The sequence below is a fragment of the Mus caroli genome, chromosome 8 (genome assembly GCF_900094665.2).
Source record: "Mus caroli chromosome 8, CAROLI_EIJ_v1.1, whole genome shotgun sequence".
In the NCBI taxonomy this organism is placed as follows: domain Eukaryota; kingdom Metazoa; phylum Chordata; class Mammalia; order Rodentia; family Muridae; genus Mus; species Mus caroli.
Window position 1 is genome coordinate 50,170,102 of NC_034577.1, and position 21,925 is coordinate 50,192,026.

Below are 21,925 nucleotides of genomic sequence, written 5' to 3' on the forward strand. Positions count from 1 at the left end.
GTAGGTTCTGAAACTCTTACAATTTAACCCCTACTTAAGCCAGCAGCAACCCTGCAGGGACTATCTCTTTCTTGCACTGGCAAGTGTCTCTTTGAGGGCCCTGTGGCACCACAGTTGCCTGGGACAGAGAGCCAATCCTTTGCCCCTGATGCTATTCTTTATCCTTTCCACACACTATCAACCCAGTTTTCAATAGTGCTCCCCACTACTCCTTTCTGAAAATAGCAACACGCAAGCACACTGTGTGTATCTAAGTCAGAACTCAATAAATGCCCATACTTCACATTTGAAGAAAAATCTCATTTCGATAATTTAATCAGCAATGAATGAGAACACTTATTCTAGCTTCTCGTGGCCCACTTCTGTAATAGTGACACTTACGAGGCTGAGGCAGGAGAATGGCAAGTTCCTGGCCAAGCAGAGATACATAGTGAGTGAAACACCATTTCAAAAACAAGGAAAAACAACACTCTTACTGGATTTTTTAAAAATAATTTTTAATATACTATGTGCATGGTCGGATAGGTGCCACTGTGCATATGTGAAGATCTGAGGACATCTTTCAGCAGTCAGCTCTCTCTTTTTGTCCTGTAGGTTCCAGGATTCAATTTAGGTCATCAGGCTTGGTAGCAAGCACTTTCTCCCACTGAATCAGTACAACATGGAAATACAGATTCAAGGAGAATAAAAGAAAAAGGAAGGAGTTTTAGTAAGTCAGAAGGAGATGAGACTAAGCAAAACAAACAAAAAAACTTTAGAAATAAATTATTGGTCTAAGGAACTCTAGTTTTGTCTTCTAGTGTATAGTTCAATCGGCTCATCAATTTTAAAGTTCTATGCAAAGAAAAAGTCCCCTAACAAGAGATGGCTTCTTGTCTTTCCCAAAATCTTTTCCAAACAGATCTATAATCCATAATAAAAATCAGAGATTAAAAAAAATCAGACTAGTTTGATAAATGACCAGAGAGTCTTTCTTAAGGTTAGAAAACTTCAGACTTATTCACACTCCTATCTTTCCCCCAGTCTGACTCTAGACTAGAATACTTTCTGGACTAGACTCTAGTTCTAGAAAATATGGGATTGACTTCCTAGAATATCCACTGACCTTTTGTTAGGCTTTTTGAATGTTCTCATGCAGCAATTTAAAAAAAAAAAAATTGAGATTTTTCAATCTTCTTACCCAGCTTTACCAGTGCTGTTACACAATATCAAAACTAGGTTATCAGCACTGAAACAGTTAAATACAAATTGTTTGCTTTGAGCCTGGAATCCTTTGCTGTCCTTTTGTAGTCACGCCCACTTCTCCCTCTCACGCAGCCACGCCCACTTCCCCCTCTCACCTCCACTATTACTTGGCTCTTGTTTACCTCTAATCTTTCATTCCTTTCTGTGATTCTGATATGTCAATCCTATTACATAAACTTGCGTAGTGGTTAAAGTGTTTGACTCCAAGCATGAGGACTGCAGTCAGTTCCCTAGAATTTCCACAGAGCGAGCTGGCTAGCAAGACTAGCCACATCTGCGAACCCTGGGTTTGACAGAAAAAACCCTGACTCCAAGAATAAGGTAGAACTACCAAGGAGGATTCCTAGCATCAACCTCACACACGCAACTGCATAACAACCATGCAAGACAGCCATTAACATACACATTCGCACAATGGAAATGGAAAAAACGTAAGGACGTCAAGTAGAACCTTTTGTTCGCCCAGTCTAGTTCTCTAAAGATTCATTTGCACATCAGTGGTTTGGTGCCTCTAACTGTTCAGCAGTATTTCATGGTATTGGTGCATTGGGATTAATAGTGGTAGTTTAAATGTTAGTAGAATGGCTAATAGTTAGTTTACCCACTGAAGGACACCTGAGAAGTTATTGGGTATTGCAAAGAAAGCTGTTATGAACATTTGATGTGAACTTGAGTATTTATTTATCTGGGGGAAAATGTTCAGAAGCACGATGCTAAGCCATGTCTAGTTTTGGGGGTTTGTTTGCTTGCTTGCTTGCTTGCTTTTGGTTTTTGTTTATGTTTTTGTTTTGTTTTGGGGGGGATTGGTGTTTTGTTCTGTTTTGTATTTTAAGAAACCACTAAACTAAACCCCAGATAGTATCATAGCTCAAATTCCCACTTGTGTAGTATAAGCAATCCAAGTTCTTTTTGTATTTATTAGTATTCTATTTTGTTGTGGTTAGTTTTTAGCCAAATCCAGAGATCAAATTTAGAGCAAAAACTTGCACGAAGTATTTCATACTCAATTTATGGTGTTTTCTTCGCAGCACTTGGACATGCATTTTTAATACCAGCTACTTTTTTTTTAAATTCCACACGCTAATAATAATGTATTTGGACAAGTTACTTAACATCTCTGGACCTCAATTTTCTTCTGTGTGAAATCTGCTCCTGCATGTCAAGCACTATATATATTAAAAAGATAATATGCCCAGGTAGTGGTGGTGAGCGCCTTTAACCCCAGCACTCGGGAGGCAGAGGCAGACAGATCACTGTGAGTTCCAGGCCAGCCTACTCTACAGAGCTAGTTCCAGGACAGTCAGAGCTACACAGAGAAACTGTGATTTGAAAAACCAAAAGACAAACAAACAAGAAAAGAGGATAATGCATGTAAAGAATGTAGGATACAATGTGCGCTCAATGTGTGTGAGTTCTTTCCCTTTAAGCTGTTTGACTTCCTGCTGGTTTTGGCTTTGTTCTAGGGACTGAACCCAGGATCTTGTGCACACTAGACAAGGACTACACCATTGATCTAGTATTGCTACATATTTGAACGTATATGGTTTCTTTTAATTCCTTCCCAGCATCCCTAGGAATCCCCACTTCTTTACTCCATTCATTCCGGCTATTATTTTAAAAACTGGTTAATGTAATGAAACAGCATAAAATTATTTTCAAATTTTTAAAGATTTATTTATTTTATATATATGATACTACACTGTCTTTGTCTTCAAAGGCACCAGAAGAGGGCACCTGATCCCATTACAGATGTTTGTGAGCTACCATGTGGTTGCTGGGAATTGAACTCAGGATCTTTAGAAGAGCAGTCAGTTCTCTTAACTGCTGAGCCATCTCTCCAGTGCTGTTCTACTTACCAGCTGTATGGGTTCAGGTGACTGCTTGTCATCTCAATCAATACCAATGGTAGCCCATCTCCAACTCTGTCTTTAGAATAAATAGAATCAGACCTGCCTTTGAAAGCAAGAGATAGAGAGTTCAAATAAGAAAACATGTATAATTCATAAACATTAACAAATGACTCCACCATATGTAAACAGAATAAAGCAAGATACAGAAATGATGTCCCACTTACCTTCATTTTGCCAGAGAATACAAGTTAGAGAAATGGCAGGAATTTGAATGACATCTGAGTCTATCATAGTACTGCCCAAAATGATGAAATACCAGACCTGTATTAGATTAGTTATCCCCCCCCCCATTGCATTTGCTTTACTATCAAAAAATACAAAATTATGCACTAATGATAAGTATAATCATTGGCTGTGACACCTTCAGTTGGTCCTAGGTCAGCAGTTGCCCTGGGCATCTGAAAAAGGATGAGTCCAAGATGGATTTCTGGTGGCCATCTCCAAAGAGCACAGCCTGGGATGTGTGGCCGTCTGTCTGGCTCCATTAGGTAGCAGCAGATTATATAACCCAAACCTTCATCGTGAATAAAGGGCTTAAAACAGTTCCTTCAAAGATCCTTCCATGTAAGACCATGAAAAGACTGTGGGCAGAAACCATAGACAGAAGAATGGCAGGAGAGAGTCTGCGTCCTCCCAGTTAAAAACTTGAGCCGGCCACAAAACAAGGCAGCCCAAACATGGATCAGACCAATTATTTAAACGGTCAAGACTGACAGTTACCCTAAAATGCTTAAGCCTGTTACCAGATTCTTCCTCTTCTCACCCCTTATTTATTTTTTTGCATGGGTTTATTATGTATATTATATAACAGTAAAAGAGCTTAAATATTTGTTTTTCAAATAAATATACATAAAATCTATTAGGCAGAGGATTTAAGTAAAACCATACGAAAACCATTCCCTGGGTTATTTTCTTTCCCCGAGGTGTTATTTTTTTCCAGTTAGATCTTCATATTGGGTACGAGTGGGGCATAAGTACACTGATGCAGGTAACACAAAGACAGACTGCATGGGAGCACCTCCCCATGTCTTTTCTTGCTTTCCCCCTTGTCTGAGACTGAGTCATATTGTCATGTAGACTATCCTTGAACTCATGGCGGCCTCTTGCCTCAGCTTTCTGAGTGGCTGTGATTATAGGCATGCTCCACCATGCCCAGATCCCATATCTTTCTTGACTGCCCTGAAGAGGCAGCTTTCTGGAAAGCAAGGCAGGTTCCTCCGAGAGAGCGCCTGAGGTTTGTGAGCTATCAGTATCCTCATGATCAATCCTGTTAGGAAAGCAGCCATGGCTTGCCACTCATTGTAGAGCCATGCCAAAGAAAATGGCTAAGGCTTATTAAGTACCTAGTATACACCAGACCCTCTCCTAAGAACCTCGGGTGAATATTCTCACTGACTCTTATCCATCCTTTATAGATGCAATCCCTGCAGCAGAGAATGGCTACCTAATGATTCCAAGACCATGCAGTTAATAGCTATGGTCCAGGATTCTCAGGACACTGTGCTTGACATGCACAGCAAGAGCCTCACCAGCTATCACAGAGATTTGCTTTTTAACAACAAAATGCATGTCAAAGACTGGCTACAGCCTAATGGTGGTTGTGTTTCTCCCTAGGATCATACTTTACAATCATATTTTCACGAATTATCCTTGCAAACAGATTTTGAAAAAAAGTGCATCTCATCAGTTCTTGAAAGTAAGTTAACTCCCTTCTAACACAATGAAGTGTGTGTGGCTTCTTATTTCTTCCACAGTTTACATTGCTAACCTCTAATAGAGTGAGAAAGAGACAATATATCCACCAGTTATTTCCAAGTATCAGAGATAGCAACGAGAAAGAGAGAGAGAGAGAGAGAGAGAGAGAGAGAGAGAGAGAGAGAGAGAGAGAGANAGAGAGAGAGAGAGAGAGAGAGAGAGAGAGAGAGAGAGAGAGAGAGAGAGAGAGAGCTGAGAAAATGTGTGGATTGTTAATACAGCTAAATTAATACCATGTGATATTAATGCATTTAAGCAGAGAAACTTCCAGTAAATTGCAGCGTCCACCCCCTTCTCATTCTGGAACTTTCTGATAAAATACAAGTAGAAGTATGAGCAGAGGAAAAGAAATAAAAATGTCTGTAGAAAAAAAAAAAGTGCTTTTGGGGGGAGGCTCCCTAACATGATTATATGTTCTTAGCTGTGCAAATTGAGGACTCAAATTTCTCTTCTCAGATGCCCCCATTGGAAATACCAAAGTCACGATTTTAAATGCAGTATAATTTACAAAGTCCAATCAACACGAGACAGACTTAAATGTTACTTTGTTACTGTGGCTATTTTTAGCTTTGATAACCCTTCATATTTGTCTTTGCAAGTAGCAAGTGGCTTTAAAAGTAAAGCTAAATACCGCTATATCTAAAAAGAGAAAATTTCAACTGTCAAACAGCTAAGCGATTTAATACCTCAAGATGATGCATTAATTTTGTAATAAGGCAAAAATTCCTACTTGATTCAATTCTGTAATTTGGTTACTGACATCATCTTTACTTGACTAACAAGATGCATAGAAACTAACAATGTTTGGGAAAGTAGAAAGAATTACCAGGACTGTAAGAAGACAGCTTCTTCCTTTCTTTGTCCCATATTAATAACAGTTAAAATTCATGATTTCTTCCAAATACAACTTGTTCACATTTTGCTCAGCAATTTGGAGTATATACAAATCATCTCACGGATCTTTTTTTTTTAAATCAATCCTTTATGATACTATGTATTGGGCTAAAAGGAATGTTACACATTTTAAAGTTCTTATGTTTCAACATAATTTTAAAATTCACAGCAAGCCTGCATTTGCATATATAAAAGGATTTGCGTATTTTCTTTGATTGGGTTTCTTCATCTACTTTTTAAAAAAAAGCAATTTAAAAAGAAAAATCACTGAATTGAAGAAAACAATAGTCTTGGATTTAACTTCTCACCTTCCTGTTTATGAACAAAGACAGATCTTATCCAAGCAACTGTTCTCTTTTCAGGTCCTCCTTTTCAGGTCCTCCTTTTCAGGTCCTCCTTTTCAGGGTCCTTTCTTGTCTTTTTTTTTTTATGCATCTCATTAAGCCATCACTTCAAAACTGCAGCTAGAAAAGCACTTGCTCATTTTCTCTGATTTCACATTTAACAGGGTTTTTGGTTTGGTTTGGTTTGGTTTGGTTTGGTTTGGTTTGGTTTGGTTTGGTTTGGTTTGGTTTGGTTTGGTTTGGTTTGGTTTTAGGTTGATCACAAGCAATTCTTAGGGAAAAACCCCAGGCTCTGGTTGGTGGCTTCTGCAAAGGGTGAGCCGTCTGTCCAGAGTACTGTCTGTTAGTCAGCAGAAATAAAGAATCCTATTTCCTACAGAGGTATTAGGAAAGTGCTCCCAGAAGAAAGCATTTACCCAATTCCAATTGTTTGAAAGTCTAAAACACTAAGGAAGACACTGTTCCAAGAGCTACTGTTTAAAACAATGCCATCTCTGTTCATAGGGAAATCTTGTTACTTAGAAATCTGAGTTAGTTTTTAAAATAATAGCTGTGTATCCAAAAAGGAATTCCAAAGAAGTGTTCTTATGCCAAGCACATGTTTTTAATTATAATAGCATTGGCTTACCTAAGTAAATGTGTACACCCTAATAATTGTGCCTTACATGTTGACAATTTTGAATATTATTTTTGTTTTACTTTGAAAAAAAGGGATGCTGAATAATAATGTAGAAAATGCAGTATCTATCAGTATCAAATTGCTGTGGTTTGTTGGAATTACAAAATACTGTAGCTAAAAAAAAATTCTGTTGAAAAATAATAATTGAAAACTGCCCTGATTTTAAAAGAAATGAATATAGCTATATCCTTATAGGATAATGTCAAATAGAAAGTAATAGTATTCCCAGACAATCATGTTTGTTGGCATTTAAATGAGAATAACAATGCCTTACGGTTATTTTCATAGTCGTTGACTTAACATGAGATTAGCTTCAACATCTTCATAATTATCTGAGATCACCCAATTGAAAGTGGTATGGTAAAAACATGTTAATGGTTATGACACTCTCACCATCTTAATACCAAACAGATTAACACACATGAAAGTAATAGTATAATTTGTACATGAAATAATATGCCAGAACAATTCTTATGGTAAAAAGAGAATCCTTGTGAAATCTAACTACGATTTCCTATGCCTTGGAGTATTAAAGTGATCATTTGCCTAGACGATGACATAAGAAGCATGCGTGGGTATGTGTAACTCGGTGGATTTCAGATATCATTCTTCTACCCTGCCACTACAGAGTATATGAAGCCATCAGTCCTGAGATTTGCTTTAATTAAGACAGAGAGGAGGCGACAGAACAGTGAAATTATAATCTAGCTGGGATTGAAAACCAACGAGAAAAAAATGTTTAAACTGTGAAAAAAAAAGATTGCTTATTGGTCATCCTGGCTACAAATTTAGTTTATGGCAAACAAACAAAAACACACTGTACCTTAAACATTCTTCAGTAACATACTTCATGTCATTATGGATGCAGAGTCTCATAAAAATATTCCCTTCCTCAACTTCCCCTACTGTAAAAGCCTCATGAAAGGAAAATGGCCCATCTGTTTGCAAAGTGCTATAAAGTTATAGCTACTCACATTAACCCATCTTTCTTGAATCCATATAAAAAGACTTTTCATACAAGACCTCACTATTTGATAATCCTTATTACATGTGATAAAGATCAGAATGGAGGGAGAAGTTTCCCCATCATGCAGGTGCCTCCCCGTTGAGGGTGGAAGTGAGTTTTAGATGACAGCCTCTTCCAGCTCCAGCGGTTCTTGAAAAGGGGGGGTTGAGGGAGACTTTAAATCATGTTGTTTCTACTTATGCAGGGAGAATCCATAAAAAAGAGATTTATTATTATATTTTCTGTTTGAAATGCAATATTTGCTATTTTTTTTACTCCAAAAGTGCTCCTTAGTATAGAGCAGAGTAAATATTACAATTTCGTTAAACAGCCGCCAAGATTTAATTGTCTGTGAAATATAAGGCTTAGGAACTGACTTAACTACTGTTCTCCTGACACAGAAGAGGCTCCCAACACCGAGGGGAGGCTACCCCAGAGAGAAAGAAAAGTGAGCTAGATGCCCCCAACCACATGTGTGGAAAAGCCTGTCCTAGGAACTTGGGGAATGGTTCTTGCAGGAGATTTAAAGGAACTCTGTACAAAAAGTCAAACAAGAACAAACAGCTCTGGCAAATACGACAAATCACGCTAGCAGTTTAACAGCGAGGGAGCAGGCGGAAATCCAGCAACCGCTAACACTTACTGAAGAAAATGTTACTGAAGAGGACAGGAGAGAGGGGAAGAGAAGCAGGGGACAGAAAGGAAGTTGAAGAAACAACACTGGTGTCCATATGTGGATTCTGCATTTTAAAAATGTTTCATTTTTGGTGGCTCGGCCAGGAAACTGGAAAGCCAGTGTCTAATTCCATGCTGAGAGCCCTTTGCACAGGGGTTTGGGCTAGGGCTCGGCCAGCTCCTAGCGACCGGGTCACTTTAGTGCGCCCCCCTCCCTACTTTTACCCGCTCCCCACCCCCACCCCTCGCTCCTCTCCCAGCAGTGTTTCTGCGGGCGCTTCCACCAACGGGTCTGGGTGCAGAGTCAGCGGGCGGCAGCTTATTGGCCCCGGTGGCACCACAGGCACCAGCCAAGCCCGTAATTGCAAAGCAAACAAGGCTGAAATGTTGGATTCGCCTCCATCCTGACAAGATCTACACTTTTGCCGCCAATTTGTTTTTGCAGCTCTAGTTCAGGGCACTTGATTGAGGAAATGTGGAAAATAGCGGTGAGGGTTTCCCTAATGAGACCTGGGGTGTTGGGGGAAGCGGTGGCCTTCCCTCAGCACCCGGGGCTCCGAGGTGAGCAGTTAACCCCTTCATGCCCGCATCGGGCGAAAAGGTCTTGGAGGAAGGTATCAACCCCTGGTTAGTTCCCAGCAGCGGATCTCTCCTGACCCGAATGTGGTGAGCTCGCTTCCTCCAGTCCAGTCCACAGAAAAGCATGGGGATGGAACGAGAATTTGGCCGGAATAAAAGGGGAGAGATCCAGCATTCATCCCAGGGCCTGGACCACTGGTCGGTACACGAGTAACAGTTCCCACATCCCCACCCCCACCTCGGTTCCCCTGCGTGGGAGTCTTTGCAGCACTGTGAGCATCGCCGCCCCACCACCCCGCAGTGAACTCCTGGGAGACCAGGATGCTGTGAGTCGGAGAGACACGACGCCCTAAGTTAGGCCTCACCGGAAGGGCGCATTTGGACCGCTGACTCCCAAGCTGCTATCTCCGGGGGTGAATTTAAAATAAAAGCAATATTTAAATATTTAAAAAGGAAAAGAAAAGAAAAGAAGAGGAAAGGAAAAGAAAAGAAAAATAGAAAAATGAAAAGAAAAAACGAAGAGGCAGGAGGAAAAGAGGTAAATAATTATTGAGTGCAGCTTGGTATCAGGCAACACTCTCCCTTGATCCTTTTAATCTAGCTCACATCCCTCTTTCATTTCCACCACTGTTTGAATGAAGAGAGAAACTAAGGCACCCAGAGCACTGACCTCGGTGTTGAGGCGGCCCTGGCTACCTCTTGAGTTTGGGGTATTTAGGATGGGTACAAGATAAGCCAGGTCAGAGTTGGTCCTGCCGCCTGCAAGCCAGATTGATTGGGAAGACACTTTCCCAGTGCCCCCAAAGGCTTAGGGTTGAAGGTCTGTTCCTTTCTAAATGACTTCCAAGTCGCTCACCAGCTTTAATGGCCTTCAAAATAGACTAAAACAACACAACCTGATTGCAATTAGAACACCCGGGTTTCTCTAAATCGCCTTTCCACCAGCTTTGAGGGCATCTTTTTGTGCGGAAGCATTAGTTGTGTTGTTAGAGGACACAGCCGCAGAAAGTGAAAGATCTGCACCCTGAGAACTACAAACGAATCTGCGTGGTTCCACCAGAAAGTTCAGAGAATGGAAGGCTTGATATGGGTGCAAGAGGGGAAGCTAACCAGAAGGCCTCCTATGAGGTGGAAACACTCAGGAAAGACTTAGAGGCAACAGTGAAGTGTGGGTTCTTCTCCAGCTTGGGAAGGTAAGCCTTTTGTCAAAGAGGTTGTCAAATCAAAAGGTGCCAGACCCACATTTGGCGACAATGTGGGAGTCTGGTTATCACCAACATTCATTTCACAGCTCCACTTCTATCTTGGAGAATGGCAGGTTGATCTAGTCTTGAGCCAAAATTCCAACCAGGTTTAAGATCGAAAGCCCGAGGTTTGGAAGTGATCAAAGTTGGTCATCTCTGACTAGCTTTGGAACTTGTATCAAAGGGAATTTTCAAGAGCAGAGACAGTAAAACGGCACTAGGGGCGCTCTCACCAGAGACCCTAACTGCATGAGCCCTACACCTTTGCTCTTTTCCCTGGAGTCTAATCTGACATGTACCTTGGCCAATCCGAAGTTCTTTCTGAAGTCACACTCTCCTGTAGACGGGAAGAGAAGACCCCCAGGAGGTGACGAATTGCTCGAGAATGAACTGTGCCTTCTGTCCGCAAAAGAAAAAAAAAAGCATCAGTCCCACGGATTTAGTGAGGTCTCCAAATGTATTCGAAATGGAATTCTCCTTTTCCTGTATGCAAACATTTGCCTCCTTTGAAGTTGGATGCTTTGCAAGAAAAATGCGGTTCCACTTTTTTAGTCCTAGGGTTTGGGGCCTGTGTTGACTTAAATGAGCACTCTCACACAAGTATTAAAAAGAAAAGCATTCTCTTTTGGAAAATAGAACAAAGTAGCGCTTCTCCAATCAGAGTGCAGATACATAATCTGTAACAACAAATTTGCCTCCTAGTGCTGCGCGATTCCAGCAAGCATCCTGCCTTCTCTATTTACATTATAACTTTGCTGCCTGCAATTATTTTTATTTTAATTTTCTGTCACTTTAACAGAAACCAGATCCTTTTCTTTTAATGTTTTGTACACAGCATGTTCAATTTGATAAGATGTTCTTTCCTATCATCTTTTAGCTAGCCTTTCCTTGTTTAGAGTTCTGTATCAGAAGTTTCTAATATTTCTCCCTCTTTCTTTTTTTTTTTTTTTTTTGAGAATTTGTCCCTGTCTTGCTTTATTTGTTTGTGTGAAATTTAGTTTGAAAGGAGATCAGAGAGAGCAGGAGGGGTTTGTAATAAGAGAATGACCGAATGACCCAAAGGCTGATTATCTATCATTAACTGGAGACTTGGTGTACCCAAATTACCAGGAAGACCTCAGTCTGCCGGATCCTTACCCAGCCAGAAAGGCAACCGTGGAATGCACACGCTGAAAAAGACTCATGACATTGCAAGTGAGGACGGTGCTTGAACATATTTTCTTAAAGGAATTCTCCTTCCAAACTCAGTTCCAGTTGAAGGGATAAATTACTAGATCATAATATGTTATGTACAGGTAAAAATCTGTATCCCAGTGCTAACTTTACCAATGTTTTTTTGCAACTAGCTTTCTCATATTGTTTCATTAGAACCAAAATTGCAGTTAATTGTCTAAACTCCAGAGAATATTGAGAAATCAAGACAAGCTGCTTTTGATCTGCTAAACCCAGGCCTTGTAAAAATCGAAGTTTGCCATTAATATTGACAATAAAAGTGTTTCTTTTTGTTAACCTGAAACCTAACCTATCCTGGCTCAAGTCCCTTGTCTCATGCAAAGACTGTAGAAGAATGCAGGAAAGGCTTGGAGTGAACTGTCAGAGGTTTTAAAAAATCCATCTATGCGGTGCAGCAAATAAAGTCACATTGGGGAGTCTTCCAAGGAGTACCCTCAACAGGGCAATTAGAACTGGGAAGGAAAGGGGCTCAAGTCACAGATCAGTCCCTTCAGTCCCACAAATGATGCCTCAGAAGCTCCACGTGTTAAGCAGCCATTTCATCCCTACTCATCCTCAATCCCAGACTGCATGGCATGCTTGCTTAACTCCATTGCTAGCTAGTTCCAAAGAGTGTAAATACAAAATCAGAGTCACGTTCTCATCTGAATGCTAAATGGATTATTTACAGCCTGGAAGAAATAATTCTCTTTATAATTAACTTTTATTTGTATTATTGTGTTTTTTTAATTGCTTATTTTTAAGTTCTGTGAGCGAAAGCCAGGGTCTACCTCTCAAATGCACATCCAACACTGAAATATTCCTCTGTGTGCAATTCTTTGTGTATGTTTTATAAATCCTGTGGGATGTATTGTCTTATAACATTTTATTCTAAACTCAGGATTCTACTGCAAAGGGGCAAAGATCAGATCTATCATACTTCTTGAGACAACTATAATAACATATATTATGTTTAATGGTATTATATATAGTATGATCCTTTGCAATGCCAGTTCACAGGACATTTTATGCTGCCTTTAGTCTGAATGAGTATTTTTAATTTACGGATACCTGTCACAGTACCAAATCCTTCTTCATCAATGAGAATTCTCCACGGCAGCAACATATTTTCCCGTTAATGCAAGAATGCAGTCATGGGTTATTGAAGAAAATAGAAGACCAACTGCTGGTCATAATGGATAGTAGGATTTTCCATAAAGAATCTAAGGACAAACTAGTGCTTCATTCTTCCGTAAGTCTCAAATTCAGTGACAGGGTTAAATAAAATATAAACCACAACACTTCTGGGGAGTAAAACTGAGGAGAGCAAACGAGGGAACAGAAAAAAATAGGGAAAAATGTACAGGGACATAGGAAACCTTGACTTTACTATTTCCTAGGCACAACTGGACTGGAGGGTTCATTTTTTAATCATCCTCTCCACAGCCATCCCTGCCTTTGAACCAGCCCCTCCCTCCTCCATCTGCACAGATCTGTTTTGAATGGAGAACCCGGTGGCAGGGGGTTTACTCCCCAAATGCCCCACCCTTCCCCAAAATCCAAGAAGAAATTCCTCAGAAGAAAAGAAAGCCACATAAGAGTCAAGGGCACCTTCTCCTGCCCTTCATTTTTTGAATGGGACATAAAAGTTCAATCGACCAGATTCCCTACTTTACAGCTGTCTACTTTGAAACAATTTTGTCATGTCTGTACACAAATACCCAAAAAGAAAAAGAAAAAAAGGGCTCTCTCAGAGGGAAGCTTTGGCTGCCACTCAGCCCATAGGCCTTGTTCTGGATGTCCTAAAACATGGTGGGACTAAGTGGCTAACACGAAAAGTGACATAGTGCCTTCCCAGGAGAGAAAAGGCCTGCAGGGTATCCTGAGTGTGGCAGAAACAGTGTCTTTGGAGCAGGTGAGGCTGGGGTTTACATCTTCAGTAACAGATTCATTTTCCTGACATCTTCTGAGTTTGGTATTCCTTTGGGGTTCTTAGCATGTTCTGGAGTTCACTTTGTTACAGATATTTTGAGGAATCTTCCCAATCAACTTACTACTTCAGTTCAGAAAGGAAGGTAATAAGGGGGCTTGAAAGATGATGAAGGGAATTGAGCCATAATTCCTGTAAATATAAAATGTGTGTTTATGGCCTTCTGGCCTGGTTCTTTTCAGATCCAGTTTATTTGGAGTACTCATGAGCAAAACATGAGATACAAAATTGCCCTTGCCTTTGAAATAATAAATATTCGGAAAAGATCTGTATTTCCCCTTAAAAAGAGACTGAAGTTTAAAAAAATATTTAGTTTAAAACAGAGCTTAAAAGTCATATCTCACATAGGACAAAAAATGTTTGCAATGGGGTCCCCAGCCTTTTTCTTGCCCTTTGAGTCTTTTGAGAAAGTGGTAGTAAGAGAAAAGAGACAAATAACATGGACACAAAGTAAATGTTTGAAACTAGCCTTGTCCCTTCGGCTGAGCTTGTGATGTACAGAGCTGTAGATACACCATCAGCCTCAGAGAGGATTATGGACACAGAATCTCCAACACTCCCCTAAACCTGGGCTGCCTTCCTGTGATGATGTGCAGACCCAGGGCCACTCGGCCCTTAGCCTCCCAGGGGAGAGATAATCCTCTATGGTATTCCTCCCTAGGCACCCAGAATGGCCCACAACCAGATCATCACAGATCTATGGTGCTTGAGAATTCTAAATGTGTATCTTAAAGAGCAGCTCACCAGAGGTCCTGCTTGTACAGCCCAAGAGTGAGGGAGTGGGCTGACATCTAAGTTAGAGACTATACACCCATATTCTTCTTCCACCTTCTTCCTGATCACCAAGTGCCAACTTCCCTGTCACATCACCCTGTTAGTTCCCTCATAACCACCCCCTGGGGTGGGACAGACTCTCTAAACTAGGGACTAATTTAAAATAGCATCTTAGATTCAGAGTTTGCCAAAGCAGCAAGTTTACCTGGCAGTCCAAAATTACTGAAGTAAAATGTATCAAAAGATGCTAAAAAGAAAAAAAAAAATGAACAATTGCAGTAAGCATAACTCAGAGCCAGCCAACTACTCATGGTAGATACCACCAAAATTTACCCACTGGTCCCTTCTCTCCAGTCACCTACAGAATGCTATCCTACCACTCTAGTCTCTGGGTTTGAGTTCTTAAGATCCATGAAGCTTTAGACCCCTGGATTGTAGTAATTAACTGATAATGGTGCTGTCAGTGAGGAGTGATGGTCAGATTAGCATTTTTTACAGCCCCTTTTCTGTCCCATGTTGTCCATTTCTTTTATCACTTGTGAGGATGCTATCTGGAGCTACGAATCCATACCCCTACTTTTTGTTGTTGTTGGTGGTGGTTTCAATTTTAAAAGCAGGAAGGGGGTTGGGGGGGGAGGCTAAAAGTAGCACCTTCTGATCCCTAAATCCTGAAGCTGCAAGTGAACAGATAGCTTCTCCATCCCCAGCCCTATCTTTCTGTGGATTCTTCTTCTATCTCCCAACGCCCTGAAAGTCTATTTCCTGGGGCAGCCAAAGCACGCCTTTCCTAAGTTTTTTATCTGTTATTGGACACAACATAATCGTCTTACCCAGTCTACCTGTTCCCGAGGCCTAAATGTTTTTATAAACAATTTTTTTAATGTATCAAATGTCAGAGGCTTTAACTACCAATATTTATTGATTCAGGGTACCCCTCCTGCTGAAAATGTAAACAGAATTCTCCACCACATTACCTCTACTTCTTTAAAACCACTCTCCTTGTACCCCAAGCTGCAGACCCACCGAAGCTGGAAAGCAGAGCCCTATGTAGGTCACTTTGTTCTGCCACCAAACTCAAGCCTCTGAGCTAACCAACAAGACTCGGTCCAGCTACTCCCCATCCTGAATTTGCTCTGTCTTAGCTGGGGGCTGGCCTGGAAAACTGACCCCTTGCAAACAGAAGAAAGGCCACAACCTTTAAGTTCTCCCCCTCTCCCACCACCCAGATCTAAAGTCTTTTTTTTTTTTCAAACTCTCCGTGAGATTACCACAGGGCAGTTAGGTCTCAGCCCGGGTACCCTGGGAGCAAGAAGATGGGCTCTCCGATTCCTTCTAATGTGGCCTTCCAGACAGAATAACAACCAGCCAGACTCTAGGGACCTGGGAAGGACTGTCCATGCAGGATTCTTAACTTGGGGTTCTCTTTAATGTCTGGGACCAGAGTGCTTCTGCCTCCAAAAAGCGATGCCAACGGTGGGAGTCACTTGTGGCCCCTCTGCTTGCCTCCTCAGGTCCAAGGCCAGCTCTCGGCGTGATCAAATTTACAGCCTAAGGGCTTCTGTTGACACCCTGTTACACAGGGACCTCCTTCGTGTGAGTGAGAAGAAGAGATCCTCATACAGGGCGGGGGGGGGGGGGGGTTTCGCCTCCTTCCACTGACCGCCCCTATCCCGCGCTGCTGGGGAATCTCCTAGGTGCCCCGCGGCCCGCTAACTTACAAGTGGAGATCCATTTTCCATTCTAATGCGTTCAAGATCGCCAAGGCAAGCAGTCTAAACATCCACGAGCCTTCCTCCCTGCCTGTCTCTTAAACGTCCATTTAATGGCTCCCCTCCGATAACTAAACCTGCTTTCCACAGATGCCCGCTTTTATGAGGGAGGCAGGAATGCAGAGATATATTTATATGTTTGTTCATAAAAACTAGAAAATAAGCTCCGAACACGCTGTAAAAACTATTCAGTTACTTACCAAACAGGCTAGTTAAGCAGGAGGTACACGGATATTCGCCACACCACAGATTCGAGAAATCGAGGTGCCCCACTTTGAAAACTTTCGCAATCTCTGTTAGGGTTGCTGCAAATGAGTGTGGGCACAAACTGAAGGTCTCATCCGCGTTCTCTGCAAGTTGTCATCATAACCTGGGTCATCCACTTCAGTGCCTAAGCAAACAGGCCACTGAAACTTTTCCAAAGTGTGCCGGGTCAAAGGAGCGCTGGCGCTCTAGCCTGGTCAAAGAGACTCGGCTCACTCCCAACCGCACCTTAATGGGATTCCATACCGCCACCTCCAGACTCTTGTCGCCACCACCACCACCACCCACTCACCCACCCCAAATCCCCTCCCCAGCCCAGCACAAAACTCTAGGAGACTGTCGGCTCAGTTTTCTGCCTCGGTTACCTACAAAACACTTGAAAAGGCATAATCTGCGTTCCTTTCTCTATTCACCCCACCGCTGTAATCAGAAAAGAAAGCGAAATAATACTGTACCTGGTTTAAGATTCTTCAGTATTGGGGGGAAAATATTTTAATAGCGAAGCATCTGTTAAACACTTGCATTAACCTATGGCTGATAAAAGGGTTTTTTTTTTACCCTGCCCCCCCCCGTTTTAATTATCTTATGGTTATGAGTGGACAACCAATCCTAGAAGAGGACCTCGGCAATTAGCAACGTGAACATCAAAAAGTTTTATTGCGGAGAGCGCGAGGCGCCGCCCCCGCCGCCCCGGGATTGGCGTGAGGAGCCTCTGACGACATATATTAACCCGAGGGGCCCTAAAGATGTAGCTGTACATGGAGATCTTGCTGGGAAAATCGGCTTGCTCCCCTCACCGCGTCCAGCCCAAGAGAACCGTCGCCGCTGCCACCCGGGAGCTTCCGCGGCCACTGTCTGTGCACACCCCTCCGAGAGTCCATTCGCCGCTTCCCAGCTCCGAGGCGCCTTCAAGGGCCCAAGATTCTTGTTGAGTGAGGAGAGGATCTTAGAAAATGGATGCGCTGAGACCTCTCTGCAAAGCCTCCGAGAGAGCCTGAGGAGCGAGGACGGACACGTTTCTTACAGCTTTAAAAACAAATCACACTCAAGGACCAAAACAACAACTAAATAATTTTTATTAAAACAATAAGCGCCCAAGAACCCAGATCGAGCTGGTGGGGGAGGGGAAGGGGCAGGAAGGGGAGGGTCGCACCGAGGTAGCTCCACGCTGAGCTGCGACCCCGCCGCCTCCCGGCAAAGCCGGGCCGGCTCCTACAGCCCCAGCTTGGACTCGCCCCGGATTCCAGGTCATCTTCGGAGTCAGGAGTCCCGTGGCCGGCGTCTGCGGGACAGCCTCGCGGGAGCCAGCCGGCACTTTTGCATGAGCACCGGAGCGCTCTGCCTGGTCGCTGCAGCGGGGAACGCGGGAGCCGGCGCGCGGGCTGTAGAGCTGGGCGGGCGGCGGCGGCGAGCAAGAGCGCACCGTGCCGGGACCAGCTCGCCGCGCCCCATGGGGAGCCGGCGGCCGCGGCACAGCTGAGGCGGGCCCGGCGGGCCAGGCGCGGGCCCCGGGCTGCAGCGGCCCCCTCTGCGGCTGCAGGGCCGGCCCGGGAGCCCGGGGGTTGGGGGGTGGGGGGTGGGGAAGGCCGCCGATCGCCGAGGCCGGAGCCCGATCGGAGGGCGCGGCGGGGCTGCGCGCACGCTGGGGCGCGTGGAGGGCCACGGAAGGCGAGATGAGTCTGGTGGGGGGCTTTCCCCACCACCCCGTGGTGCACCATGAGGGCTACCCATTCGCCGCAGCCGCCGCCGCTGCTGCCGCTGCCGCCGCCAGCCGCTGCAGCCACGAGGAGAACCCCTACTTCCACGGCTGGCTTATTGGCCACCCGGAGATGTCGCCCCCCGACTACAGTATGGCCCTGTCCTACAGCCCCGAGTACGCCAGCGGTGCCGCGGGCTTGGACCACTCCCATTATGGGGGAGTGCCGCCCGGCGCCGGGCCTCCCGGCCTGGGGGGGCCGCGCCCGGTGAAGCGCCGGGGCACCGCCAACCGCAAGGAGCGGCGCAGGACTCAGAGCATCAACAGCGCCTTCGCCGAGCTGCGCGAGTGCATCCCCAACGTGCCTGCCGACACCAAACTCTCCAAGATCAAGACACTGCGCCTGGCCACCAGCTACATCGCCTACCTCATGGATCTGCTGGCCAAGGACGACCAGAACGGAGAGGCGGAGGCCTTCAAGGCGGAGATCAAGAAGACCGACGTGAAAGAAGAGAAGAGGAAGAAAGAGCTGGTCAGTACTAGGGGACCGAGGCTGGTGAGGGGCTCGGGGTTCTTGGGACCGCTGTTCTGGTCTTTCCATTCCGGCTGAGAAATTGTGTGCCACATTCTTTGCGAAGGGAGCCAGGTTGTGGAGTAGGGATGGTTTCCTCAAAAGCAAGAACGGGAGGATGTCAGCAGCAGAATGTCTTCCTTCGAAGTTGCAAGCTCCTCTCTCCATTTAGGACCGACCTTCCAAAATGTAGGAGCTCACCAATCTCCCAGTCACACTAGCCAGGTCCCCTCATTCTGTGTTCATTAAAGCTATCTTTGGCCGCCAACCAATTTTTCTTCTAAATTTTTCTAAAATAAGTTACCTAATGACCTCTCGGTTCCAGTGATTCCACTATTGATAGCATCCCTCATTCCAAAACCGAGGCTGCCTCTAACTCTAAACAGTAAGAAAATGTTATGCTTGTTCACATTGCTAGGGCACGCGGGAGGTAACGGTAAACATTAAGCACCTTTAACTTCTAGCGTACAAGTTACAGCTTTAGTTTCTCTTTGGCAATAATGTTAGAGCATAAATTCTCCCCTAAGTAATTCACGAGTGTTTCTAAGTTTATTTGAGTGAGTTTGTGCACTTGAAGAGTAAAAGATATACACATTGTGGTCCTTGTTATCAACTCTAACATGAAGTTATGCCGAGCCACTTAAAGTGTTCCTACCAACTGCCAGTAAAGTAATGGAGTTCTGGATAGGGCATGACCAGGAAGAACCTAAGAAACAATTCCATTTGTGGAGATTTTCTCCTTTGCCGCTTGCAGCCCTTTGATTCATGCATAATGGAATGGACTTCCGAATAACCAGAGATTCCAAGGGCCCTGGAGGAGACAAACTGCTGAACTCAAAGTACAGAGCTGCTGCGGGCTGGCGGGAGAAGCCCAGGCCAAGCAGAGGGGCTTTTGGATATGGGTTTGCTATTGAAACAGAAGGCAGATTTAGCACTGGCCTCTGCTTTCTCTCCTGCAATAGCAGGAAGGAGAAATAAGGAAAAATAAGAACCTAGGCTTCACTGTAACCGACTAGAAATCGGCCATTTGTTTATAAACTTGCTGACTGGGTCCTTGAGCATTTGGAGAGGAGGCCTCGGCGGTAACCAAAGCACTAGAAACCAGCTTAACTTTTCTGCGGGGGCCGGTACCCGCATCATCCCCCTCTTTAGGTGTTCCCTTGTACCCTAGCACTCTGTGTCCTCTAGCCCGTGGCGAGCTAAGGTGGCTGGGACTAGGCGCTAAACCTCTCTTTCCATTTCTCTCCCTCTCACCCCCTTTCTGTTTAGAATGAGATCTTGAAAAGCACAGTGAGCAGCAACGACAAGAAAACCAAAGGCCGGACAGGCTGGCCACAGCACGTCTGGGCCCTGGAGCTCAAGCAGTGAAGAAGAGGAGAGCAGTGAGCCCGGGGCCAAGGCGCCAGATGCAGACCCAGGACTCCCCGAAAGCCCTCGGGCTCCGTTCTGAGGACTTCTTGCAGTTGGATCATCCGGTTTATTTATGTGCAATTTCCTTCCCCCTCTTTCTGCCCGCCCCCACCCACCCACCTTTGAGCATCCGCTCCCCACCTCCCTCTCCAAAAAAAGGTGGATATTTGAAGAAAAGCATTCCATATTTTAATATGAAGAGGACACTCCCGTGTGGTAAGGGACCCCCGTCATTCTCTGTGTGTGAATGTTCCCTCTTGGCTGTGTAGACACCAGCGTTGTCCCCCGCCTCCTTACCCAACTCTTTCCAGATAAAACAAAGTGGACACTAGTGCATATGTGAAGTGTATCTTTTTAATACTCGGCCTTCGGATATAAATATTCCTGGGGGTTATAAAGTTTTATTTCAAAGCAGAAAACAGGGCCGCTAACATTTCTGTCGGGTCGGTTATCTAGTGCTGTCACATTTCAAATGTCATTGTCCCCTAGTCGAAGATGTTTCCACCAGCTTCTTGTTTTTGTGCGCTTCCGTCCTCTAAAACTAAGTGGAATTTAATTAATATTGAAGGTGTAAACATTGTAAGTATTCAATAAACCACTGTGTGTTTTTTTTTACAAAAAAAAAACTAATCTTTACATGGGTGATACCTCAAAAGAATTTTGAAAACAAAGCTGTTATACTTGTTTTCATAATATTTAAAATATTCAGAAGTAAACTAAATTATCATAATTGCCTCCAATTTTATTTAAAAAGAGTCAGTGGTTCTAATCAATCACTGTGATCTAAGGCTCCCTAGATGAAGGAGCTGTTATTAAAGCAAACTGTCCTGGTGAAAATCCTGACCAAAGGCCTGGGCTTCTCTCCAGTCCTGTCTCTCTTCTTCTTGCCGAAGCTCTCAGGAGAATGTCTGGTTGGGAGAAGGGCCTGTGCCTTGTGCAGAAGGTTTAGGTAGCCTTGTTTTATAGCTATCTATCGGAAGCCCTGTGCCTGGTGCTTCGTTTTGTGTTTGGGGAGCATTTTTTTTTCTTTCCTGTGGAGGAGGTGTGAGGAGGATCCCAGGCCTTATTACAGGCATAGGAAATAGTCTGGGGCGTTTAGTTCAAAGTAGAGGGCTTTTATCCAAGTTTTTTTTTTTTTAAGAGAAAGAAAAAAAGAGAGAAGGAGGTTTTGCTAGCTGTCCAGATCGGAAGATTCTCACATGAGCAGTGGCGGTGGAGGAGGGGAGTTTTTTGAAAGAGTCTATGATTAGGTAACAAGGAATTTTATGTCAAGTAAGAAATTGCGAACAAGACCACAGATTTAAAGGGGGGCGAGGGGTTGGGTTAGATTTACAAGGAGCTACAGGGAACTCAATATTAACTGCTCGGTGCCTGAAGTCTTCGAAGCTGCAGCTCTCGCAAGTGGCAACTAACCCCCTGAGTAGCAGCCGCCCAGAACTTCACCCTCTTCCTGGGCTTTGCTGTTCTGGGGTCCTGTACTATCCCAGAAGAAACTTCACCCCTGGCTCTAGAAATTAAAGAAGCTGAGTGCTATTAGAAACAGGTGGAAAAGTGGAGAAGACGAACAGTATTTGAAAGCGGCTTGTTTCATGGAGCTCCATGCATAGAAATCTGGTGTTGTAGAGCCTTGCCAAAGGGTTTACAGCGTTAGCCATCCTTGGGGTGATATTCACACCCTGCCCCGGAGCCCAGTCCCTCAAGTGTTCCCAGGGCTCACTCATAGCTTCTCTGACCGGGGTGGTCTACAGTCAGCCAGCCTGGCCCTTCGTGGGTGAGGGGGGGTGGCGGGTGTGAGTGGTGTTTCGGACTTCTGCAGATGGCTGACAACAGGAGGGCCAGGGGTTAGAACAACTAGGCCAAAGCGATCTGAACTTTCTCCCCTCAGGTCAGCAGACGCTGGGCCAACCT

The 21,925-nt window shown here is 44.1% G+C and overlaps 2 protein-coding genes across 2 annotated transcripts; one reads left to right on the forward strand and one right to left on the reverse strand.

Annotated features, from left to right (window-relative positions):
* Nucleotides 1-480: 480 nt before the first annotated feature.
* Nucleotides 481-17,592, reverse strand: LOC110300942. The gene is made up of 5 exons (XM_029480250.1): nucleotides 17,494-17,592; nucleotides 17,138-17,246; nucleotides 16,277-16,426; nucleotides 3,102-3,198; nucleotides 481-646 (listed from the first exon to the last, which is right to left on the reverse strand). Exons 1-5 carry the CDS (start codon nucleotides 17,590-17,592, stop codon nucleotides 610-612), a joined length of 492 nt encoding a protein of 163 aa, XP_029336110.1. The 3' UTR covers nucleotides 481-609.
* Nucleotides 17,091-20,728, forward strand: Hand2 (heart and neural crest derivatives expressed 2). The gene is made up of 2 exons (XM_021170602.2): nucleotides 17,091-18,568; nucleotides 19,877-20,728. The coding sequence occupies exons 1-2, from the start codon at nucleotides 18,014-18,016 to the stop codon at nucleotides 19,973-19,975; spliced, it is 654 nt and encodes a 217-aa protein (XP_021026261.1). The 5' UTR covers nucleotides 17,091-18,013; the 3' UTR covers nucleotides 19,976-20,728.
* The last annotated feature ends 1,197 nt before the right edge of the window (nucleotides 20,729-21,925 follow it).

Bases quoted from the DNA above. Each gene is read 5' to 3' on its own strand.
- LOC110300942 (XM_029480250.1), bottom strand. From the start codon at position 17,592: ATGACCTGGAATCCGGGGCGAGTCCAAGCTGGGGCTGTAGGAGCCGGC. The intron at 16,427-17,137 runs GTGAGGGGAGCA...GACAACTTGCAG, and splicing joins GTTCTCTTGGGCTGGACGCG to AGAACGCGGATGAGACCTTC. The intron at 3,199-16,276 runs GTAAGTAACTGA...TTGCTTTCAAAG, and splicing joins CTGCTTAACTAGCCTGTTTG to GCAGGTCTGATTCTATTTAT.
- Hand2 (XM_021170602.2), top strand. From the start codon at position 18,014: ATGAGTCTGGTGGGGGGCTTTCCCCACCACCCCGTGGTGCACCATGAG. The intron at 18,569-19,876 runs GTCAGTACTAGG...CTTTCTGTTTAG, and splicing joins AGAAGAGGAAGAAAGAGCTG to AATGAGATCTTGAAAAGCAC.